This window comes from Mycteria americana, chromosome 7, assembly GCF_035582795.1.
Source record: "Mycteria americana isolate JAX WOST 10 ecotype Jacksonville Zoo and Gardens chromosome 7, USCA_MyAme_1.0, whole genome shotgun sequence".
Taxonomy (NCBI): Eukaryota; Metazoa; Chordata; class Aves; order Ciconiiformes; family Ciconiidae; genus Mycteria; species Mycteria americana.
In genome coordinates, this window is record NC_134371.1 from 62,989,141 (window position 1) to 63,009,100 (window position 19,960).

General features: G+C 40.2%; 1 protein-coding gene across 1 annotated transcript in view; it reads right to left on the reverse strand.

Moving 5' to 3' along the window:
* The window catches only part of NRDC (nardilysin convertase), a 30,163-nt gene extending 10,664 nt beyond the window's left edge, over window positions 1-19,499 (reverse strand). Inside the window, exons 1-17 of the mRNA XM_075508744.1 lie at window positions 19,186-19,499; window positions 14,163-14,487; window positions 13,892-13,973; window positions 13,098-13,251; window positions 11,247-11,320; window positions 9,962-10,057; window positions 8,894-9,016; window positions 7,051-7,108; window positions 5,962-6,035; window positions 5,702-5,771; window positions 5,222-5,299; window positions 4,677-4,797; window positions 4,538-4,596; window positions 3,904-3,958; window positions 1,265-1,369; window positions 867-990; window positions 259-345 (exon numbers count right to left, since the gene is read on the reverse strand). Coding sequence (XP_075364859.1) covers window positions 259-345; window positions 867-990; window positions 1,265-1,369; window positions 3,904-3,958; window positions 4,538-4,596; window positions 4,677-4,797; window positions 5,222-5,299; window positions 5,702-5,771; window positions 5,962-6,035; window positions 7,051-7,108; window positions 8,894-9,016; window positions 9,962-10,057; window positions 11,247-11,320; window positions 13,098-13,251; window positions 13,892-13,973; window positions 14,163-14,487; window positions 19,186-19,382 — 1,882 coding nt within the window. The 5' untranslated portion in view covers window positions 19,383-19,499. The remainder of the gene's footprint in view (window positions 1-258; window positions 346-866; window positions 991-1,264; window positions 1,370-3,903; window positions 3,959-4,537; window positions 4,597-4,676; window positions 4,798-5,221; window positions 5,300-5,701; window positions 5,772-5,961; window positions 6,036-7,050; window positions 7,109-8,893; window positions 9,017-9,961; window positions 10,058-11,246; window positions 11,321-13,097; window positions 13,252-13,891; window positions 13,974-14,162; window positions 14,488-19,185) is intronic.
* Window positions 19,500-19,960: the final 461 nt, after the last annotated feature.

Below are 19,960 nucleotides of genomic sequence, written 5' to 3' on the forward strand. Positions count from 1 at the left end.
AGCTCTGTGTTAACTCTCGCTGCTTGTGTGAGGCCTTCTCTGTTATGGCTATATGATCTATAAGTCTACACCTTAGAAAAACTCAGTTCTTATAAATAAAAGAATATTAAATAAAATTCAGGTGAACAGAGCTCCCATACTTTTTAAACTGCAAACCCAGGTTGATGTTCAGATGGAAGCTAAAGATTGTTTCTAAACCACAGAAAATTCTCAAATAAATTACTGGGGGAAGATTTCACTCGTGCTCAGGTGCCTTACCTATATATTTGTTTTCTTCTGGAAGGTGTAAATCCTGATTTAACTCAAAGTCACTGGCCCATAAATCACTCCAGTACTTGTCAATATCTATTAAAAAAGATGAAATGCATTTAGTTCAACAGGAAGGTAATATCCTATTTCCTAGACCAGTCATCTCATGTGTTAGTTATCTCCATGAAGATTTGCAGTACAATACTGGTTCATCATGAATCTTTCTAAATCCTTTCCTACGAACTCCCCTGGAGCAGGACTGAAGCACTCCTATTAAAAAGTAAATCAAGCCTGCTTGCATTAGTAATCCAGCTACCAACACACCCTGTCCTTCATTGTTTGTGTTCTTTTCCCTGTTCAGGACTTGAATGGCAGCCAAGCTGAGGGCTTGCTGGGATTCCGGCCTCCTCAAACAATTGTAAACTAGGGAGCAGGAATCAACTGATACCAAAGAACAATAATTCCTGAGTAGGACAGAGTATTTGACCAATTATGAGGTCAGTTTAGCACTGAGGATTCATTTCCCTACTTCTCTGTGGTTGTATTTTGTGTTGTCACCCTTTTAATATCTCTACTGCATGAATCAGACACTCTCTAAGTTTCTGCCGTTGTTTTACCTTCCACACTGTATTGCGTTCCAAACCACCTCTCTTTTAGATGACACTGGCCTTCATTGGCAGCAGACAGCAAAACGAGGTTGGCTCGCTGAGGACTGAGCTGGTTAAGGGCATCAGCAATGATCTACAAGTTCAAGACAATACTTCAGTTCAAACACAACTCTGGCTCTGCCTGACCCAGCAAAGATTTCTCAGTCTGAACATAGGAAGAACAAGACATAACAAGCTTACAAAAAAGGAGATTTGCTTTCTGAATATAAAGAGAGTGTTTCAATTAATACAAAACCTCTGCCTATATTATGCCTAATTATAAATGCCTATATACATGCCTATATTATACAGTATGCCCATATTTTCCTTACATCAAAACATGTAATCAGAGTTCAAAGAGTAGTTACCTCAGGCTTGTATTCAAACAAGAGCTGGTCTCCTGTCAGAAAATCCTCCTTCTGAAACAACTGCATGTTCTCACAAAGGCTTTCCACATAGTCAACTGGATCTGTCTGTAAGCAAATAAATAAAGCTATTTTTCACATAATCAGAAAACTAAAATATCAATTTGCTGTTCTGAGAAGAGCTTGACTGGTCAGGTATGTTGAACATGAGTTGCATGCTGCACTCGTTACAGCATTTAGTTTCAGTTATTAAAACAAATCTATTTCATAACCATATCTAATGCTCAGGACTCCTGAGAATCCTGAAATATCAGACACATCATCTGTGTAGAAGAAACCCTGAGCATGCAGTTTACAGTCATTAAACCTACTAGGTTAAAGACCCAGTAGAATGCACTCCTTGCCTCCAAGAAACACAAGCAGAGTCCTGCAATTCAAGATTTAAAGTAATCTGGAACCTGGAAAGAGCAAGCCAAGGAACTGCTGCTGCTGCGTGAGTATCTCTCATTCTGCTCCTTTCCCAAGTTCTCTGCCATGATGTACAGCGTGAGGAGGAAGAGATTCTCCTATTCGGATATGAAAGTACAGATTGCCTTTTAACGGTGTAAGATTGCCTAGTGGAGAGCTTCTTGCTGAGTGCTTTTAGGTTTTTTTGAACCAGCCAGCATCATGCTGTAAAGATTCTGGGTCCAGATACAGACCAAGTTCACGTGAAAAGAAGTGAGTTTAACATATCTGTGTCTTATACGTGTAGTGGAAAACATGACCGAGAATTTCTTAAGGCACTGTACACCTGAGGAAACATTAAACCTCTCTTGGGGCACATAACCGCTTATTCCAAAACCATGCCTCTGTGAACATTATTCTTTAGGATGGCCACATACCAGCTCTTTCCATCAACCAGAAGAGTGGGGTGCCATGACTAAGTCATTCATCTGTCCCTAAGATGCACAACCCTGTCACAAAAGCACATACATATCTCTGTTCCTTGCTTTCTGAGTTGAATCCCTGCACTGTCAGTAACCTCTTAAAGATCACTCAAAATCAACTGGCCAAAAAGGCAGGACTCTTAACAGTAGATATTTCCCTAGTGTAAACTCAGGTGCTTTCTATCCGCACCTGGCTTAATATTGGGAAGTATATAGTCTATTAGAACAGTAACAGTTTTGGAGAACATAAAATTCTAGCTGGGAATACTAAAACGAACCAAGAAGACTAATAAGAACCTTTCAGGACTAAATAGCTTCACTTTGATGAAAAAGTCAGAATTCAAACTGGACAACCTCTGTTGCCAATGATTAAAGACAGAATCATAAAACTGTGTATAGGGCAACAGACATTCATTCCTGTTACGTCCAATACACTAAATAGCCATCCTTCACAGATTTTTAGTTCTTCTCTATTGTTCCGGGGAAAGCTGTTTTTAAGGGAAAAAAGTTGTTGTAAAAAAAAAAAGCTGTCTGTTGTAATCTTGTAATAGTTGAATTTTGCTAACAAATTCATAAAAGTTGTATTCCACTAGAAAAACCACCACATGGCATTTAAAAAAAATGTACTTGTAAATAAGTGTAAACTTGTTCCTACCAAAGAAATCCACTACTCTGTTATCTGTCACTTGGGGTTCTTGGCAGCAGTCCTTGCTGTCTGTATCACTTGCAAATACCACTTCCGCTATTCAAAGGCCACTCAAGACACTCAATATCTTCCATATGCTATTTTGAAGGCAGAGCTACAGATGCAAGGATTTGCTAAAAATGACATTTCTAACATCCTGATGCTCTCAGCAGACTGGTGGGTCTTAAGAATGTCTGAAAATACTTGGAGCATCTGGAAAGAAAAAAACTCCAGTATTTCCTATTTTTTTTCCTCCTTCCTGCATCTGTGTACCTTAAAGAAACCAACAAACTTCAGTGATGCTTTCAAGCCATATATGTAGTATATGGATCTGTTTTCCCAAAAGGAAATTTTACTGCCATTCAAAAAAACCAAGTTACCTAATAAAAAACAGAACATGGCTAAATGTAGCGAGAGTAGGAAACTCAATGAAGTGAGGCTTCTCAAATTATCTCAGTTGTGTTCCCTTCCTTTTCTTTATCTTTAATGAAAAGAAGTAAGATTTTTGCTAACTCCTATTTCAGTAAGCCAAAGAAGACTTGACACAAAACCACACTTAACTGTGTAATGTTGTAACAGCAGACAAGGGGGTCATTAGCACCCCAGCCTTTGTGAGGCCAGGTCACCAGCAAGCCACACCTTTCACACAACACTGCTTTTCTATTCCCAGAAATCAGCAGTGCCAAAATAGCTTAAAAGAAGTTAAATTAGGCAAAAATACTGAAAAGCCCCAAACAATCTGAAGAGTGCTATTAATGGGCACAGAACTCCACACACAAGGGCCTAATGATTAGAACTGAAAAAGAGCCTACCCACCAGGTAGAGAATGAAAAAAGCAACATTTAATTCTGAGAAGGAAAAAGTCACAATATTTCCCTGTGTAGAACACAAATTCTTTCAGCAAAATACAGCCTCATTAAGTGCATAATCTGTATCTGGCTGAATAGAACTTTGAAAATCTGTTTCAAAATTAAAAAGAAATCCTTTTTATGCTTTACGTATATCAACACAAAACAGTGGATGAATACCTGTTCCTGGTAGTGAAATTCATTAGCTTCAATCTTCTGGATTTCTTCCCATATTCTGTAAAGGAGGGAGGAGAGAATAAAAGTGGATTTCCTCCATTATTCCACAACATTTATCGAGAATCTGAAAAAAGCAGTCTTCTAGGAAAGACATCAAGGGTGAGTTCAGGTTCGAGACACAGACACTTCCCTTCCATCCAAAAGAGCGTTTCTCAATTGGCAGAAAGTTCTGCTATTTTCCAAAGAGGAAGAGACTTAACTACAAAGAGTTAAAATCTGATACTAAGTTAACATAAAGGCTAACACTAGAACACCACAGTCCTGACTTCCACAGATTTGGCTCAACAAATTTATTTAAATAAATGCAAAACTGCACCTTACACCTACACTAGTTCAGCTTATTAAAATTAGAAATCGGATCACAATAAATTTAACTAAAAGCACCAAGAAACAAGCATAAACATTGAGCAAATTAATTTTTAAACTTTTTTAAACTGATACGTTTCCCACACAGACAAGGCTTTACTACTGACTCACTGTTTACGCTCTAGTAACTCCACAAAAAGTGCAAATGCTACAAATAAAAGGCTAACGGAGGACAGTCTCGCAAATATTTGATATAGTGGCAAACACTTGCCTTTTATCTGGCCCTCTTTTCTGCAGCATCTTCACATACTGAAATACAACATGGGCTACCTGTTGGTACAGAAAGGAACAAATTAATTTTTTCAAACATTAGGAAAACAACAAGGAAATCAAGCTGCAGTAAACCATACCTCATAGAAGTGCTTGTAACCTTCATCAGTCAAAGTCACAGAAATGCTGAAGATGGAGTAAGTGGAGTTCTGTTCAAATCCTGTCTCACCATTTCCTCCATATAATGCAAGAGCCCAAAATCTATGGAGCAGTTAAAGGTACTTATTAATTACTCATTTTGGCTTTATTGAGCTTAGTTACAATTAGCATATCATAGCTTTACTTCAATGGCTTTCAATCTGTTTACAGCTTACACAAAGCTTTTCCAACATAAGAACCTCAGGATACAGAATTTAAGAAAAACAGTGAAAAAGCTAAGTTACCTTTTCGAGATCTCTTAAAGATCAGTCACAGATACTGCTGATCCATGGATCACAGACCAAAACCCACTTATTTCTTACTTGGGTCTATCATCAATTTAAAGAATATCACTACAAAATGCTGATACAAAAAGGCAGAATTGGCCTGCTTTTATATATATAGAAAATATATATATGCAAAATAGAGTTTGCCTTTATTTTAATGATAGCAAAGCATTTAATAACTATGCTTAAAATATACATACTTTTTCCTAAGGAAAGAAAGAACACTGCCTTTGCCTTCATGTCCCACTAACCAGGAAATATAATGAAGAGGCTTCACCCTGAAAGAAAATTTGAAGTACATGAAATGCCAGGAGGTAATATGTTTCACAGAAAGAACTCAAATCACTAGACAAATGACTAAAATATACACTGTCTGCTTCTTCATGGCAAGTTTTGCATTTTCAGGCAGCATTAGGATAATAAGGTAAAAACGTGGGAGTTCAGAACATAATAACTGATCTGAGTCAGTGAGGAATTACCTTAAATCAGCTGTGTACCAATGCCACTCAATTTATAAAAACAACCATAACTACATCTGTTTAATTCATTTAAAAAATGTTCCCCTAACTGAACCAAAGTTATCTGCAACACAAATCAATGAGAATCTTTGGTTTGTTGTGAAAGTCAATAAATTATTCACAACATAAACATGACAGAAGTAAAATGCAGCACCACCATACCTGTAATACTGTTCTTGTGGGGGAAGTGCCCAAGTGATACTCAATGAATGAACTTTCCTGATTGGAACAACTGAACACAAATAAATTTATTGAATATAAATATACATGATTAGACATAGATAAGAAATTTTACACAATGCAGAAAGAATGGTTAAAATTCATTCAGAACCACACAGAATTATTCTACAAAGTATCCAGATCACACAGAGGAAATATGAAGCTACGTATTCAAAACATTTAAACAAATCTATTTTACTTACCTCTGTAAAGCTTGTGAAATTCTGGTGTGTCAAATGGCTGAGTCAGATGGCCAAAGCTGGGTTTGGGTAAACCACTTAAAAGCAAAATTAAAGTGTGTTGTTACTGGCAAAGATTCAAGGCTACACTGAGATAATCACAAGACGTTAGCATCCATAGCTCTGACGTGACAGAGGCAGTACACCAGACAACCAGAAAACAGCCCTTAACAAAGGGTGCAGCCCAGGATCCACCCAGCCCAAAGTGGAAGGCAACGTGGCATTCGCTTGCACTCTGCCCACACAAGAGAGTCATTACCCAAGATTTAGATACCCCATCAACTCCTCCCTCTCCTTCTGTCCAAAGCAGTAACAATAAAAAGCTTGCTTTCGTAACAGGGGAAAGGAAAGGAAAGCCAAGCACAGTAAACAACTTCCAGAGATGGCCCTGGATTCACAGAAACCTGATGGATTGTCTTGTGGGGAAGGAAGAAAGAGAAGGACAGGGTCAGGAGAGACAAATGTGTCTCTGTATGGCATTAGACTTTCACAAGCGCATTTCCATGCACCACAGAAATAACCATCTTGCAAAAGCAGAAAATGAAAGGGGAAATAAAGTGCTTTTCAAGTTAGTAAAACTTCTGCAGAACCCCTTTTTAGACAGTACATTGGAATGAATTATGAAAAAAAAGATCAAGTTCTAACCAGTTGCCACCCTAAGGATGGCACTTAAATTCAAGATATGGCCTTAATTTATCTTGCTACTAATTATTTTTGACATAAAGCAAAGATAAGAAATGTAAAATGATAATCTAGGTTTGAATGATTTATCATAAAATCAAGGTATCAGTACATATTAATAAAACATTGCTACAAGTTAGCACCACACAACTTCCAGGCTAAATAATTGTTAAGCATAAACAAAGTCTTCCTGAAACAATTAATGCCAGTCTTTAATTTCCAAAGCTGCCCATTTTTTTCTGGATAAGGATGTTAGCTAACAAATGTTAATTTCCTTAGCTTCTCCAGTAAGGGATGTTTTTTGAAAATGGTCATTTTAAGAACAGATAATTTTATAATTCATAATGCCTTTATGGATCAAAAGAATCTTACTTATTTGGGATCTCAGAGAAGATTTCTGTCACCCACTTTTCCAATGTATCCAGTGTTTCTAATAAGGAGAGAAAAAAAAAGAAAGCCAGAAATGTAATTTCCCGAAGATCTAAGACAAATTCTTTATCTTATCTCACCAGTTCAGTTATTTTAAAGAGGCTGCAAGTCAGTATATTTTAAAATTGCAAAGTTCTAAATTATAAGCTTCAAAGCTGTTGGTTTGAGCCAATTCTTAATATTCACTGAACTATATCTTTGGTTATAGCTCTGGTTTTGTATATACTACTGAAATCTCAGGCTGAAACAACTGGGATTTAAAGTTCAGTACTATCTGGTGTGACTGTGAAAAGCAATTACCAACTTAGGGATCTACAAAATCACCATTACTTGCTAGACTCATTCCATCCCTCTATCTCCAGAACACACACAGCAGTTTTCACACCTACACGCAGTCCTACAGTGCTAAGAATTCCTTCTCCCCATCCTCTTTCCTAAAGGAAATGTGTCAAGAACCAGAATTTTAATTTTTTTAAAATGACCCATTGGAGACTGCTTGTTTAAGCAAGCATTCTGTATTCCAAAAGTGATGCGGTATATGCTAAACAACAACAACAACAATGTAGGGGGGATACGCTCACAGATTCTTTTGTTTTAACAGAGAGAGAAATACAAAGTTGACCTGGCTGGCTATCAGTCCCCATGCTGTTCTTCCCAATCACCAAAAGAAACAACATTACAATCCATCGCTACATAAATGATTATTCAAGAGGTAGTCAATGACCCAAGAATTTTACAGTCTAGACTAGAAAAGAAAGGCATAGGAGAAGAAAAGAATTACCACCTCTGTTACTACCATCTCCATTTTACAGATGGGAATTGCAATCAGTTTTAGCATTCAACAAAATCCCTAAGCACAAACCTAACTTGAATGCACACAATTTATTTTCAGCACAGGTCTCTACTACATGCTTAACTTAAGAAATTTCTTTCTTTTATTCTCAGCAGAAATGACCCATAGGTCTGAAGTTCTTTGCTGAAATCAAACTCAATTCCATTTGCAGAGAATTTTTCAGTCTATGGGGAATAAACTTAGAATCTCTATTTGTTCTAGAGAAATAGGACAAGAGGAACGAGGATGAGAGGAAATGGCCTCAAGTTGCACCATGGTAGGTTTAGACTGGAGATTAGGAAATTTTACTTCACGGAAAGGGTTATCAAGCATTGGAAGAGGCTGCCCAGGGAAGTGGTTGAGTCACCATCCCTGGAAGTATTTAAAAGACATTTGGATGAGGTGCTTAGGGACATGGTATAGTGGTGGTCTTGGTAGTGTTAGGTTTACGGTTGGACTCGATGATCTTAAAGGTCTTTTCCAACCTATACGATTCTGTGATTATGTGAAATGTGTTTTATTTTAAGACCTCTTTTGAGAGAGCCCGAAACAGAACAAGACAACTGAGAGACCCAGTCTCAGTCTCCCCATTATTTTCTGTGAAGGTTCACTGTTGATGGCAGAGAAACCAGCAGCATTAAGTCATTTAAGTGGTCTGACTCTACATTCCTACAAGATTCTTTTTTAAATATATCTTTGAGATTTTACATTCTATGTTAATCTGGAACCTATTCAACAGTTTCAGTTAACAAGTTTCTCAAGAAGTGGCAGGATGACAATAACACAGTATGACTGCTCAAGTTTCATTTGGAAACCAGGCTAAAATCTACATATAAATACCTCCTGCAGGACCGGACAACCCACTAAAATGGCTTGGGCTACAGCTAAACTGGTGTTGAAAGCACTACACCAACAGCAGCAATGAGCCTGTTTTTAAGGAACAACTGATGTTACCTTTAGATTGGACAACTAGAGTCATATAGTGAGCAGAGTAATGGCGCTGCCAGAAGTCCCTCAGTCTGGTGTAGGTATCAATATTATTCATTTTAGGCTCATGTTTGAGTGTATCCGCATTACCTGTAAACATTAAAAGGTGGTTAGTTATCTAGACATTGGTTACGTCAAGACCAGATAAACCGAGAATTCCTTTTCCTCCCCTGGCACTGAGTCTAGTCATGGTAAACACATTAAAAATACCCAACAGAAATTTGGAGTTAAAGGCATGTTAACTGAAATTTAGTATCTTCCAATTTCTAGTTCCTATTATAAGGACAGTTGATATTTCCATGACAAAAGAGGACAGAGTCCTCTTGCATTATCACATCACCCATACTGTGTACTGCACAGCTCACTGTGTGTTGCCAGCTATTCCCTCACCAATGGAACTTGCAGAACAGGGGAGGGGAAAAGAGAGGAAAATATGATGTTCAGTATGTGTCACTACAGAACTTTATAAAAATTAGCTACATTTCAAAGCTGGCTAACTCTATTATCCATCACACTGCAATTTACATGCTCACCAGCATCACAAGGGTGAGGGAGCTAGGACTCTGTATTGTCCAGGAGAGGAAGGACAAATTTCCCTTCTGCTCCACTCACATGGCTGTGAAGGTCTACCTCTGCAAGTTCAACAGTGAATTATTTACTTTGAAAAGCCTCCTCAGACACAAATCCAGAAATACTTTATTTTTCCAGGAAATTTTAATAGCAAAAAACAAGCTTAAGCAAGCCAGAGATGACTCAGAGAGCACCACCTTTACATTAACAGAAAGTTACATGATTATACGCCTAGGGCAAACCTAGCTTTAACATCAGCAAAAAGCAGTACCAGAATGAAAAGTATCTTCAGAAGCAGACAGCCGCTTTTATTCCCAAACATTTTACTGTAAAATGAATAATTGCTCTAATACTTCTGAGCAAGGCTAGCGTTTGCTGTGATAAGATAGCTCATGTTAGTGCATCTTTTAAGTGGTTAAAAGTTTAAGTATTATTGTCACTTTATAACATAAATTCAGAACTTACCCCAAAAAAATTTCTTCATAGGATGTCCAGGCCTGGCAAGACTGCCAAACAGCATCTCCTTTCTGTTTGCATCAGAGGGTCTTGCTAGTTGATACTCTGTTAAAGAATTTGCAGTGGCACGCATCAAAATTTGAGGTCATGTTCCCACAAAACAAAACAAAGCAAAAACCCCAACCAAAGTGAAAAAGAGACATACCGCACAGATTTAGACTGAAATAGTTTTGTTTTTATGTATGATGATGTAGTGAAACAGGATAAGAAACAGGACTTGCTAGCAGTAATGAATATAAATCAAGAGAAGAGGAAAACTGTAGCTCATTGCTGAGAAGTACAGAAAGGGATAAGGAGGGGAAGCATGTAAAGCCCCAACCTGTCCCATCTGAATGTTCTCAATCCGATAAATTTAATGGGAACACAGGCCATCACTATTCTAGTCAGGCCCTGCAGAAAGGGCCAGAGAACAATTACAAACCTGCTTCTCCCATATATCACATAGAACAACTGCTAGCCTAATAACGAAATAGGAAATTGAAGGCTGAGCAAGATCGTTTCCAGAAATGCAGTTTTACAGTCAGTTTACACTAATCTAAATATGGGATTCTGCCAAAATCAAGAGTTCAGCCTCTCAAACTGCATTTTCCTGTTCCTGTTTTTGCTGGTAATAAGAAACATGCACAGGAGAGCTGTAAAATAATTATTTTGGCTGGGTTAGTCTGCAGCCAGTTCATCAAGCTGACACAGTTTACTGGGCAGCTCATTACTACAGTGTCAGTACAACGGAAGGAGTGGATCTGCATGATGAAGGCAGTGCAAGTGAAGGCATAAGTTGGCTTAAGCTGTTGAAGAAACCACATCTTAACTCTAAGACGGGTCCTTGTTTATACTGACACTTATATAAATTCAAAGATCAAATTGCTCAGTTTTCCTTGTCAGAGGACAGATGAAGACAACTTGGAATACATATTTAAACCAGTTAGTACATCTGCCAATAACATTTTTGTTAACTAACAAAGTTTTATAGGCAGCCTGGAAGTATTCATAACATACTAGAAAATTAAGTGAACACTCCACTCACTTCTATGCCAGGTTCAATTTCCTTCTGTGAAGCAAATTTGTAGTTATTAAGGTGTTAGAATAAGGAGACAAACACAATGACCTCGACTTATTGTATTTACTCCATGGAGGACTGGAGAGAGCACTGGGGCTATGCTGGAGCTACAGGCATGTTATTCACTGTTTATTTCTTTAAGAAGATGGGCTAAACACACAGAAAAAGATACCATACCACTGTCTACAGCCTCGACTTCTCGGTCTATTGCATCCCTGATCATTAGCGGGTGAATGAAGAATTGTGCCCACCTACAAAACAGAAAAATTCATATACTTTTCTTCAGTGGCTATTAAGCTAGGGCAAAAACTCAACAACTAACACCAACATCCACTGTTTGTCATTGATATCGTTGCTTGTCTTACTACAAATTATGTTATTCTTGACTGTACTGTCATAAGGGAAGATAAAAGCCAGTTTTGTAATAGCATCAAAAACCAAAGGGCAGGGCTCCCATGCTCCATAGAGTAGGAACAAATTGGTTGGGTATGACACTAATGGATGCAGGAGTATCTGCCTTTACATCCTAAGAATGATCATACCAGATCAGACAAGTGACCCATCTAGTCTGGTTCCTGGCTTTAACAGGGACCACTACCAGATGCCTCAGAGGAAATCCTTGGTTGTTCATTAGGAACAACATGATCATAGGGAAAGTGTCTTCCTAACTCCAGGCAACAAATTGTTGATTTATGTCCTGAAACGTAAGTTTTTATATCCATTACAATTTTATTACCTACTATGAAAGTCAGTGTTGTCATCCAGATACATATCTTCTCCTGTACCCATAGAGAGCAGAGCAATGGAAAGGGACAAATCTCCAATGAATGGGGACTCTGCAGAAGGCTGCCAGAGAATCTATTATTTCTGTTTTATTTGTTAAGGTTTTTTTAATGATGCACTGAACTTGTTGAAGCAAAAGGTTAACAGTAATACATTGTTGACAGAGTTCTATGGCTACAGGACCCATTAAGCTAAAGACTTGAAATGTGATGTCTTCCCATTTCTTTAGATCCACAAGTGTATGAATGAACAGAAATCATCAGCAGCATCCGGTTATCTCCTTTGTATGAGATTCTGTTCTACAGAACTCATAATTTCTGTGGTTCCCCTCCACTAAATGAGCTGTTGTGACAGATTGCAATTATATTTTTTGATTCTTTTCCACTTCCAAAAAAATCTAAAAGCTGGACTAACCTGCAAATGAAAGCTGAATTTGGCCCAGTAAAGTAAAATTTAGGCAATACTTTGTAAAATGTGCAAACACTTGTTCTTGGCATCATCACAGGAATGTATTTTGATCAAAGTAAGTTCACAGCGGAGTCTGCGCTCCTCCTGAGATATTTTATAGTATCAAGAATACTCAGCTGACATGCCCCTATGAACAAGTAATTTCCTCTCACTGAAGGAAACCATGCCAACAGGTGGAGCTCAGTTGTACTAACATATCCCACAGCACAAAGAGCAAGTTAAATACTTTCTGGCAAAAGATACATACTTGACTGAATAACCTGGACTGGATTAAACGTATCCTTCTGAGGCACACATTGTACCATAACTTTCAAGGCTGCCTTTCCACCCACTTTGATGAATTAGACTTGGAACCAAAAAAAAAATTTAAAAACCCAACTAATTCTACCAGAACAGATATTTCAAAGGATGAATCACTGGGATTCTGGGAGTACTTCCCCTCTGAACAGTTGTCACACCACCTAAAATTTCTCCTGTCATCAATGCTACTAGTTTAAGGGTGGTAAAACAATCAAAAAGCTATGTCCATTAAGACTTACAGGTGGATCCTAAGTAATCACACAGCAGCTACACAGGCACTATCTCAAAAACCAGCAAGATATCCAAAGGGAAATCATATTTCCTTATATTCAATAACCCTGTGGTAGCAGGAGTGCCTATGGAGTTCAGCAACAGCCTTAATCACCCCAAAATGAAGAACTGGACAGCTACATACCCAACCTCCTGAGGCACATACAAATATTTGTTAGCACCTAATCACCATTTATATGAAGTTACCTATCAAGCGCTTCTTTGAAGTACTTCCTCTGCACATCAAACTGGAAGACTGTCCGCTCACAGTCAGTCGAAGCATTGTCACTGCCCCCATGTTTCTTCAGAAACGCATCAAACCCATTCTCATCTGGGTACTTCAAACTCCCCATAAAAACCACTGGAACAAAAATCAGCAAAATTACCAAGATGACATGAACGTGATGACATTAACTGCAGCTATAGCAACCCCTCTTCAGCAGTGTCACCTACAACTGACCCACAGCTCACATGCAGAGACTAACTACTAAATAGCAACAGACTGTGTAATCTGCCCAACAATTAGTATAATCTGCCTTTAGCGGAAGGCCCAAATAGACTGGAAATAACAGTGCCTTTCTAGGCATGATTGGCCTCAATTGGTCAAGAGCAGCATTTTAAGATACATCTGGTCAGAAACTTCATGTACTTTCTGTGCCTGTATTACTAATTCATCATCCTTTACTAGAGAGATAGAAGTCTGTAGCTCCAGCCTAGTTTATAAAAACACAGGTAACATGCTTCCCACAACTTTTAATGGATAACAGAAAAGTGTGCCTTAATGCATAGCCTGCCAAAGACTATGAGACACCTTCTCCCATATTAAGAGTTTCTTACTAAATCAGTACTTTTATAAAAACACAAATTTATTTAACTAACAAAAATAAATTCTGGGGTAGCTGAAATAAGAAATAATAACTAAAATACTACACAAATTCAGAGCTAGGTAGCAGTCATTTTGCACTGAAGTTGGAGAAGATTAAATGGGAGCAGATACATACTATGTTCCAGGAAGTGGGCTAATCCAGGCAGATCTTCGGGATCAGAGAAGCTGCCAACAGCAACGCAGAGGGCTGCTGCAGACTAGAGAAAATACAACACTCTCAGTAAAAGCTGCTTCAAGAAACACTTCAGGAAAAGGACAGAAGTATAAGATAAATCAATCAGGACAGGCACAATAAAAAGAAAGTCTAGTCTGAATGACTAATCACAAGGTTTCAGAGCACAAGAAAGCTCACTGTATTTTTTCACCCTACAGCTTTAAGTACATACCTGCTTTTCTGTACAGCCTCTCTTTCTTGTCTCTTCCTTTTCAGCTAGCTCTTCTAATTCACTGTCATCAGGATCATTGAAATCATCATTATCTCCATCATTGTCCTCATCCTCATCCCCCTCATCACAGTCCTCATCATCAAAACCTTCTCTACCATCTTCAATCTCAGCTCCAGAGTCGTCATCTTCATCACTTTCCTCTTCAGATTCATCATCATCGTTGTCTTCCTCCTCCTCCTCTGAAGATAAAGCAGCTGGGGCACCATCCAAGTAATTCAAATCCGAAATCAAAAGTGCACATAAGCCATTTTGCAGTTTGATATACCTGAAAGGATAATTATTTGCAATGAATACACTCATTTCCCAAATCTGAATTTTCAGAATTGCAAAAATTTCTGTACTTCCCACAATAGTTTTGTGTTCTTCAACTGAGATTTCCTAATGAAAATCTAATGGTAGCTAAGAAGGTGAGCAGTTTTATAGTGGGAAAGTAAAAACGCTCTTCTGCTATTCAACAGCTATAAGAATAAGAAAGAAGCAATTCAAGGTAGTAGCACAAGCCCTTCTCCCCATAAGGTCAGGGACACCGATTTGGGCTTTTATTTCTCTCTCTGTGAAATATTTAAGCTACTAGCACCCACTCAGAGAAGACTTCAAGTACTCAGAATAGTCAAACCCAAACTTCAATAGCTTTTATACGTCTCAGGCTCTTGGAAACATATGTTACGTGACAGAATTAAGATCTTAGTCTTTGCCTCTAAGCAGGCTCCAGAGACTCCATTTTATTTGATTTTATCAATGCTTTCTATTAAATAGGGTCCACAGATGTAGCAGGCATGTGTTAGGACAGATCTCCTCCACAGGCTTAATAAAATAAGTCACAGTGGGTTGGTTGCTTCTGCCAAGAAGCAATATACACAGAGTTCTCTGTGTGTATACATACATAGATTTTTTTATATATGTGTGTGCATATATATATAAACCCACAAGCCCTCTGTCCAGCACCATTCTGCAACTTTTCAGACTGAGGACTGCAAGCACCAATGCTCTGCACTACAAGATTTCTCAGCAGTATTTGTTTCCCATGAGATCCGGCACAGACAGTCACAATTTGTCACATTAGCCAGAGCACCTCTCCCAGGACTTGCACTGGCTAGTACACCTGCTGCAGAAAGGAAGGAATGCTGGATCCAGAAAATACTTGATCCAACTTAAGAACCAGTGTGATAGAGACAGGTGGTATCTGATCCAGAGAAAAAAACACACCAAAACCCAACCAAACAAAAACCCTAGTATAAACCAAACCCATAGTCACATCACACACTCTCAGAAAAAATCTGAGTTACAGAGCATAGAATCATAGACTAGTTTGGATTGGAAGGCACGTTTAAAAGTCATCTAGTCCAAGTTTATACCAGATCAGAACTTTGCAATGTGGCCACTGTTGTAATTAGGTAGCAGAAATTTCAAAGCAGATTTCCAGCTCAAGCTACATGGTAAGTACCCAAAAGAAAAACGAAAGGCACATTGTGTGTTTTCCAACTCCATGGTTCCCAAAGTTTCTCACATTTCATTCATGGTTATCATTATGCAATTTCAAAATTTCCCAGCAATAAAGGCATGTGTTATTATCAATATTCCAATTCAAAATATGAAGACAGTGTAAGTTTCACTTTTTATTAGAGCTGCAGGCCACCTGCTATGGCTCTGCGAACTACAGAAACAAATTACTGGAAGTAACTTCTCTCCCAGTTGAATTTCATGGGGACATATTTGGAGGAAAGGGGTAAAGGGGATATTGTGGCAAGAGTTAAGCAGCTCTGAGACAAAGGAAAAAAACCACACTTCTTAGGCTACCAAGTCTATCAAAAAAGCTAAAGAACAAATGTTTAATAGTTGTGTTAAGCTCATGAATTATGACTACTCATCCAACAGGAATTGATAGCACTGACTCTGGGCCAGGGTTTCATAATCATTAACACACCCATTTTGCTTGCTGCAGGACCATTGAGCAGTACAAATTTATTCCAATCAAAAGCACAAGTGCATTTTTGCTCGTTCAAACTACAGCACATAGTGTATAACTTGCAGAGATGCTATGACTAACTGCAGGAGGTACAGATAGTACTAGATCTACGCTAATGCCTGGGTACAAAGTTAATCATCCACACAATTCTGAAAGCCTGGAACAGTTACGTGTGTTTGCGCCATATACATATGTTGCATTACACAGCTGCAGCACTTCTGAATGCACAACAGGGGTCCTAAAAACAGATATACAGTATACTCAGGCACTTCAGCCCCTGGAAAGCTCAGAGCAAGAGCCCCAGATGGTGACAAGTCAACGTTGCTACAGCATGTTTTCCAGCACAACCATCATCTTCACCTCTGCATACAACTGTCTTCTTCAGGTTTTCACGGCCCATAAAGAATACCGGCTTCCCAGTGATCAATAGTCAGTCATGGAAAGCAGAGAACAGAATAATGCTATTCTTCCAGAAGAATGATTCGCCATAAAGCTGTTTAGCCAGGTGTAGCTCTTGTTGATCCTTTCCACATACCTCCATTAAACTAATGGAGCAGACGACACTAATTTTACATTACTCATCTTCAGGCTTGTGGGTGTTACATACTAGGACAGAAACCCAGTAGCAAGGCAACAATTGAACTAAGCCACTGTTGAAGGCTATCAGATTTCACTTCAGGAGAATCTAGAACTGTATAGGTTATACTGAGCAGAGGCACCAACTGACATAGGTGTTCTTTACTTTTTCCATGTTTCAGTCCAATGGAAAAGGACAAGTATAATCAATACATAAGTATCAATTAGTATGCAAAATACAGGACAAAAAAATGCAATCACTTAATGTAGCAACAAAAGCAAGCATAGTCCAATTGCTTTTTTGAAGGACTGTACAGGCATTGATACAAATAAGGCTGAAATATAAAATAAAATTCAAATTCTTAAAGCTACTGTTTAAACATCCTGGACAAGTTTAAACAGGATTGTTCTCACACCAAGGTTTTTTCTTATATCAATGATAATTGTTTAGCAGTTAAGTAAATACTAAGTACATATCAATGTACAGTAAACACTTAAAGAAATGTTTTAACTTCCCGAATTACCCAAAACAAGCAATGCAAGCCCACGAAAGTCCATATATGGACGAATTTAAATAAAACATACATTTTGGTAAAGATAACTACCCACCCACAGCTCTAATGAACAAAACCAACTTTGATTATGACAATAATTTTTGTCCAAACAAACTCACTTTTGAAAATACATTCTGCAATCTCTGTCAGAACTCTTTTGTTTTTATGATCACTATATTTGAGAAGATAAAATATAACATTTTCCACCAAGTTAAGACTGATGTCACTAGACAGACACATTAAGCCCACTGTGACTGGTCTGCAGTATACATCATCACTGATGTATGAACAGAGGAGAAAGCGTATGTGCATCATCAAATCGCCTGCCATTAAATTTACTTAGGAGGTTTGGTATATAGTCAGCAGACACAGGCATGCTTTACTGTCAGCCACACTTTAGTTCTCCTTCCTTGTGTCTGTTCCGTGCAAGGCTCACTTCCTGCAAATGGAAATCAGTTTGAAAAGATGTGACACCCTGCTTCCAACTGAAAAAATCTGTGAAGCTTGGATAGTAGGATTTCTGGAAGGTGTTGGTATTAGTTTATTCTATGGTATAAGCAAACACACTCTCCAATTCTCTACATGCAGAGGAGGTTCCTGAGTCTCTAAATAGATAGCCAGTGACAGTTTTCAATGGATTTCCCAAGCTTCGTCACTGTGCTGCTTCAGGTAGTAAAGGCAGAAGTTTCCTAAACTGACAGTCTCTGTAACTATGAACTCTGCGGGAAGATGAGCCTCCTGCAAAGCAGCATGCATAAGAATGCCAGCAGGAGAGGCAGGCAGAGATCCAGAGGAAGCAGCAAGGAAGTAGGGCAAGAAAAGAGGGAGCAAGTTTCTCCCTAAGCCAATGGGCACAGTCCTCTTCACGCAGCCAGCAGGGAATTTCACTGTCAACCAATGTCACTGCAAATTCAAAATTCAGTTCCAGGCTTAGGCTTAGTAGTAGATTCTCTACTCACTGCACAGATCAGACATCATGAAGAGTAAAGATTAAAAAAAAGCACCTCTAACAAGGGCTGAATAATCTTCTGCCTAACAGAAAGAAGTTATAATAGTGTCCCTTCAAGAATGACTGCCATCCAAAGAGCTCAACCTCCACTGGCCATTCTCAGCTGAGTCTCTCACTGTGAGAAGGCCACAGATGCTGTGGGCTGCACTCAGGAAAGGTGATCTTTTTTAGCACTTTCAGGGGTATTACTCAGAAATATACAAATGAAAACACAAGCAAAATGGCAGCATAAAAGTAATTTTTGTTTCAACTCACAGACATATTTGTGTTAAAACCTGGAAGCTCATCTAAAATGGGAAGAGTAACAGACTTTTTTTAAGTTGGTATCTACTCTGTAATACTTCAACTGCATTTCACACTTCAGCTTAACGCTTTCAGCATGGAGCTGCCTGGACAAGGGCTGCAACAATTCAATATTGCTGTGCCTCGAAAACATAGTGTCACAGCAGAGTCTTTGAACAAGTACTGTTTTTTTCTTTCTGTGGAAGCCCCAAGCCTATTACTGTATACAAACCAGACAGCCCATCTTCAGAATAAATACACCCGTGAGCCCCCAGTCTCCATTTTTCACTGAGAGGCCCCTAACTCCCCCGGCCACCCAGATGACTTCAAGCACCTGAGGTTACAGCCATGCTGGAGTGCCCGCTGTGCTCGGGACGCGGGACAGGCTGGCTCCCAGCCCCGCACGCTCCCGCACCCACCTCCTCCCTCCGGCCGGGGCTGGCTTTCCGCGGGCAGGCGGGGAGGGGAGGCCCCAGGCTACCCCACAGACCAGCCGGGTCCTCCCCCCACCCCCCCTTAAGCCCTCCCGGGCCAACGGCCTCCGGGGGGAGGTTCGACGCCGCCGCCGACCCTCACCGGTACTGCTTGGGGTCGCTGGGAGACTTGACGATGTCGGGGTCGCCGAGGTTAGCGCCGGGACCGATGCCCCCGCGGTCCTCCTCCTCCCCGTGAGGCGAGCGGCCTCTGGCGTCGCGGCCGCCCTCCCCGGCCTGCTGCCCCACCGTCAGCTCCGGGCAGCTGTAGCTGGACGTCGCCTTGTTCCTACCGGGCATGGCGGCGGCCGCACCACACCACAGCGGCTGGGCAACGGCACGCACCGGCCGGCCGCGCCCCGCCAGGCCGCGGGCCACCGCCGCCCCTACCCGCACCGCCCGACCCCTCCGTGCGAAGGCGGCCGCGAGAGTGCGCATGCGCCGCCACCGGCGGCCGCCCCCGCCCCGCCGCGAGCCGGCCAGCTTCCGCCGCACGAGGAAGTAGCGGTGACGGTTGCGAGAGCGCTGGACCGCACCAGTCAGCGCCCGCCGCGGTGCCAGGTGGAAAAAACGGACCAATCCCAGGCCCTCACTTGGCCGGGGCGGGGACTCTGATTGGTGGAGAGCATGCTGGTGGCGTGGGGGGGCGGAACCATAGATGGGGAAGAGAGACGGAGGGAAAGGCAGCCCCTTTACAGAAATCAGACGGAGAGTACAGAGAACTCAGAGGGAAGAGGAAAAGACAGAAGAATAGAGCCAGATCGCGGGAACTCTTCTCTATGCCGTCACGGTCCGGCATTTATGCCCGGCTGCCGTGTTAGCTGTCCCCCCTGCTCTTGCATTGGAATAGTCCAACCGCCGGTTGGTGGACGCCAGCC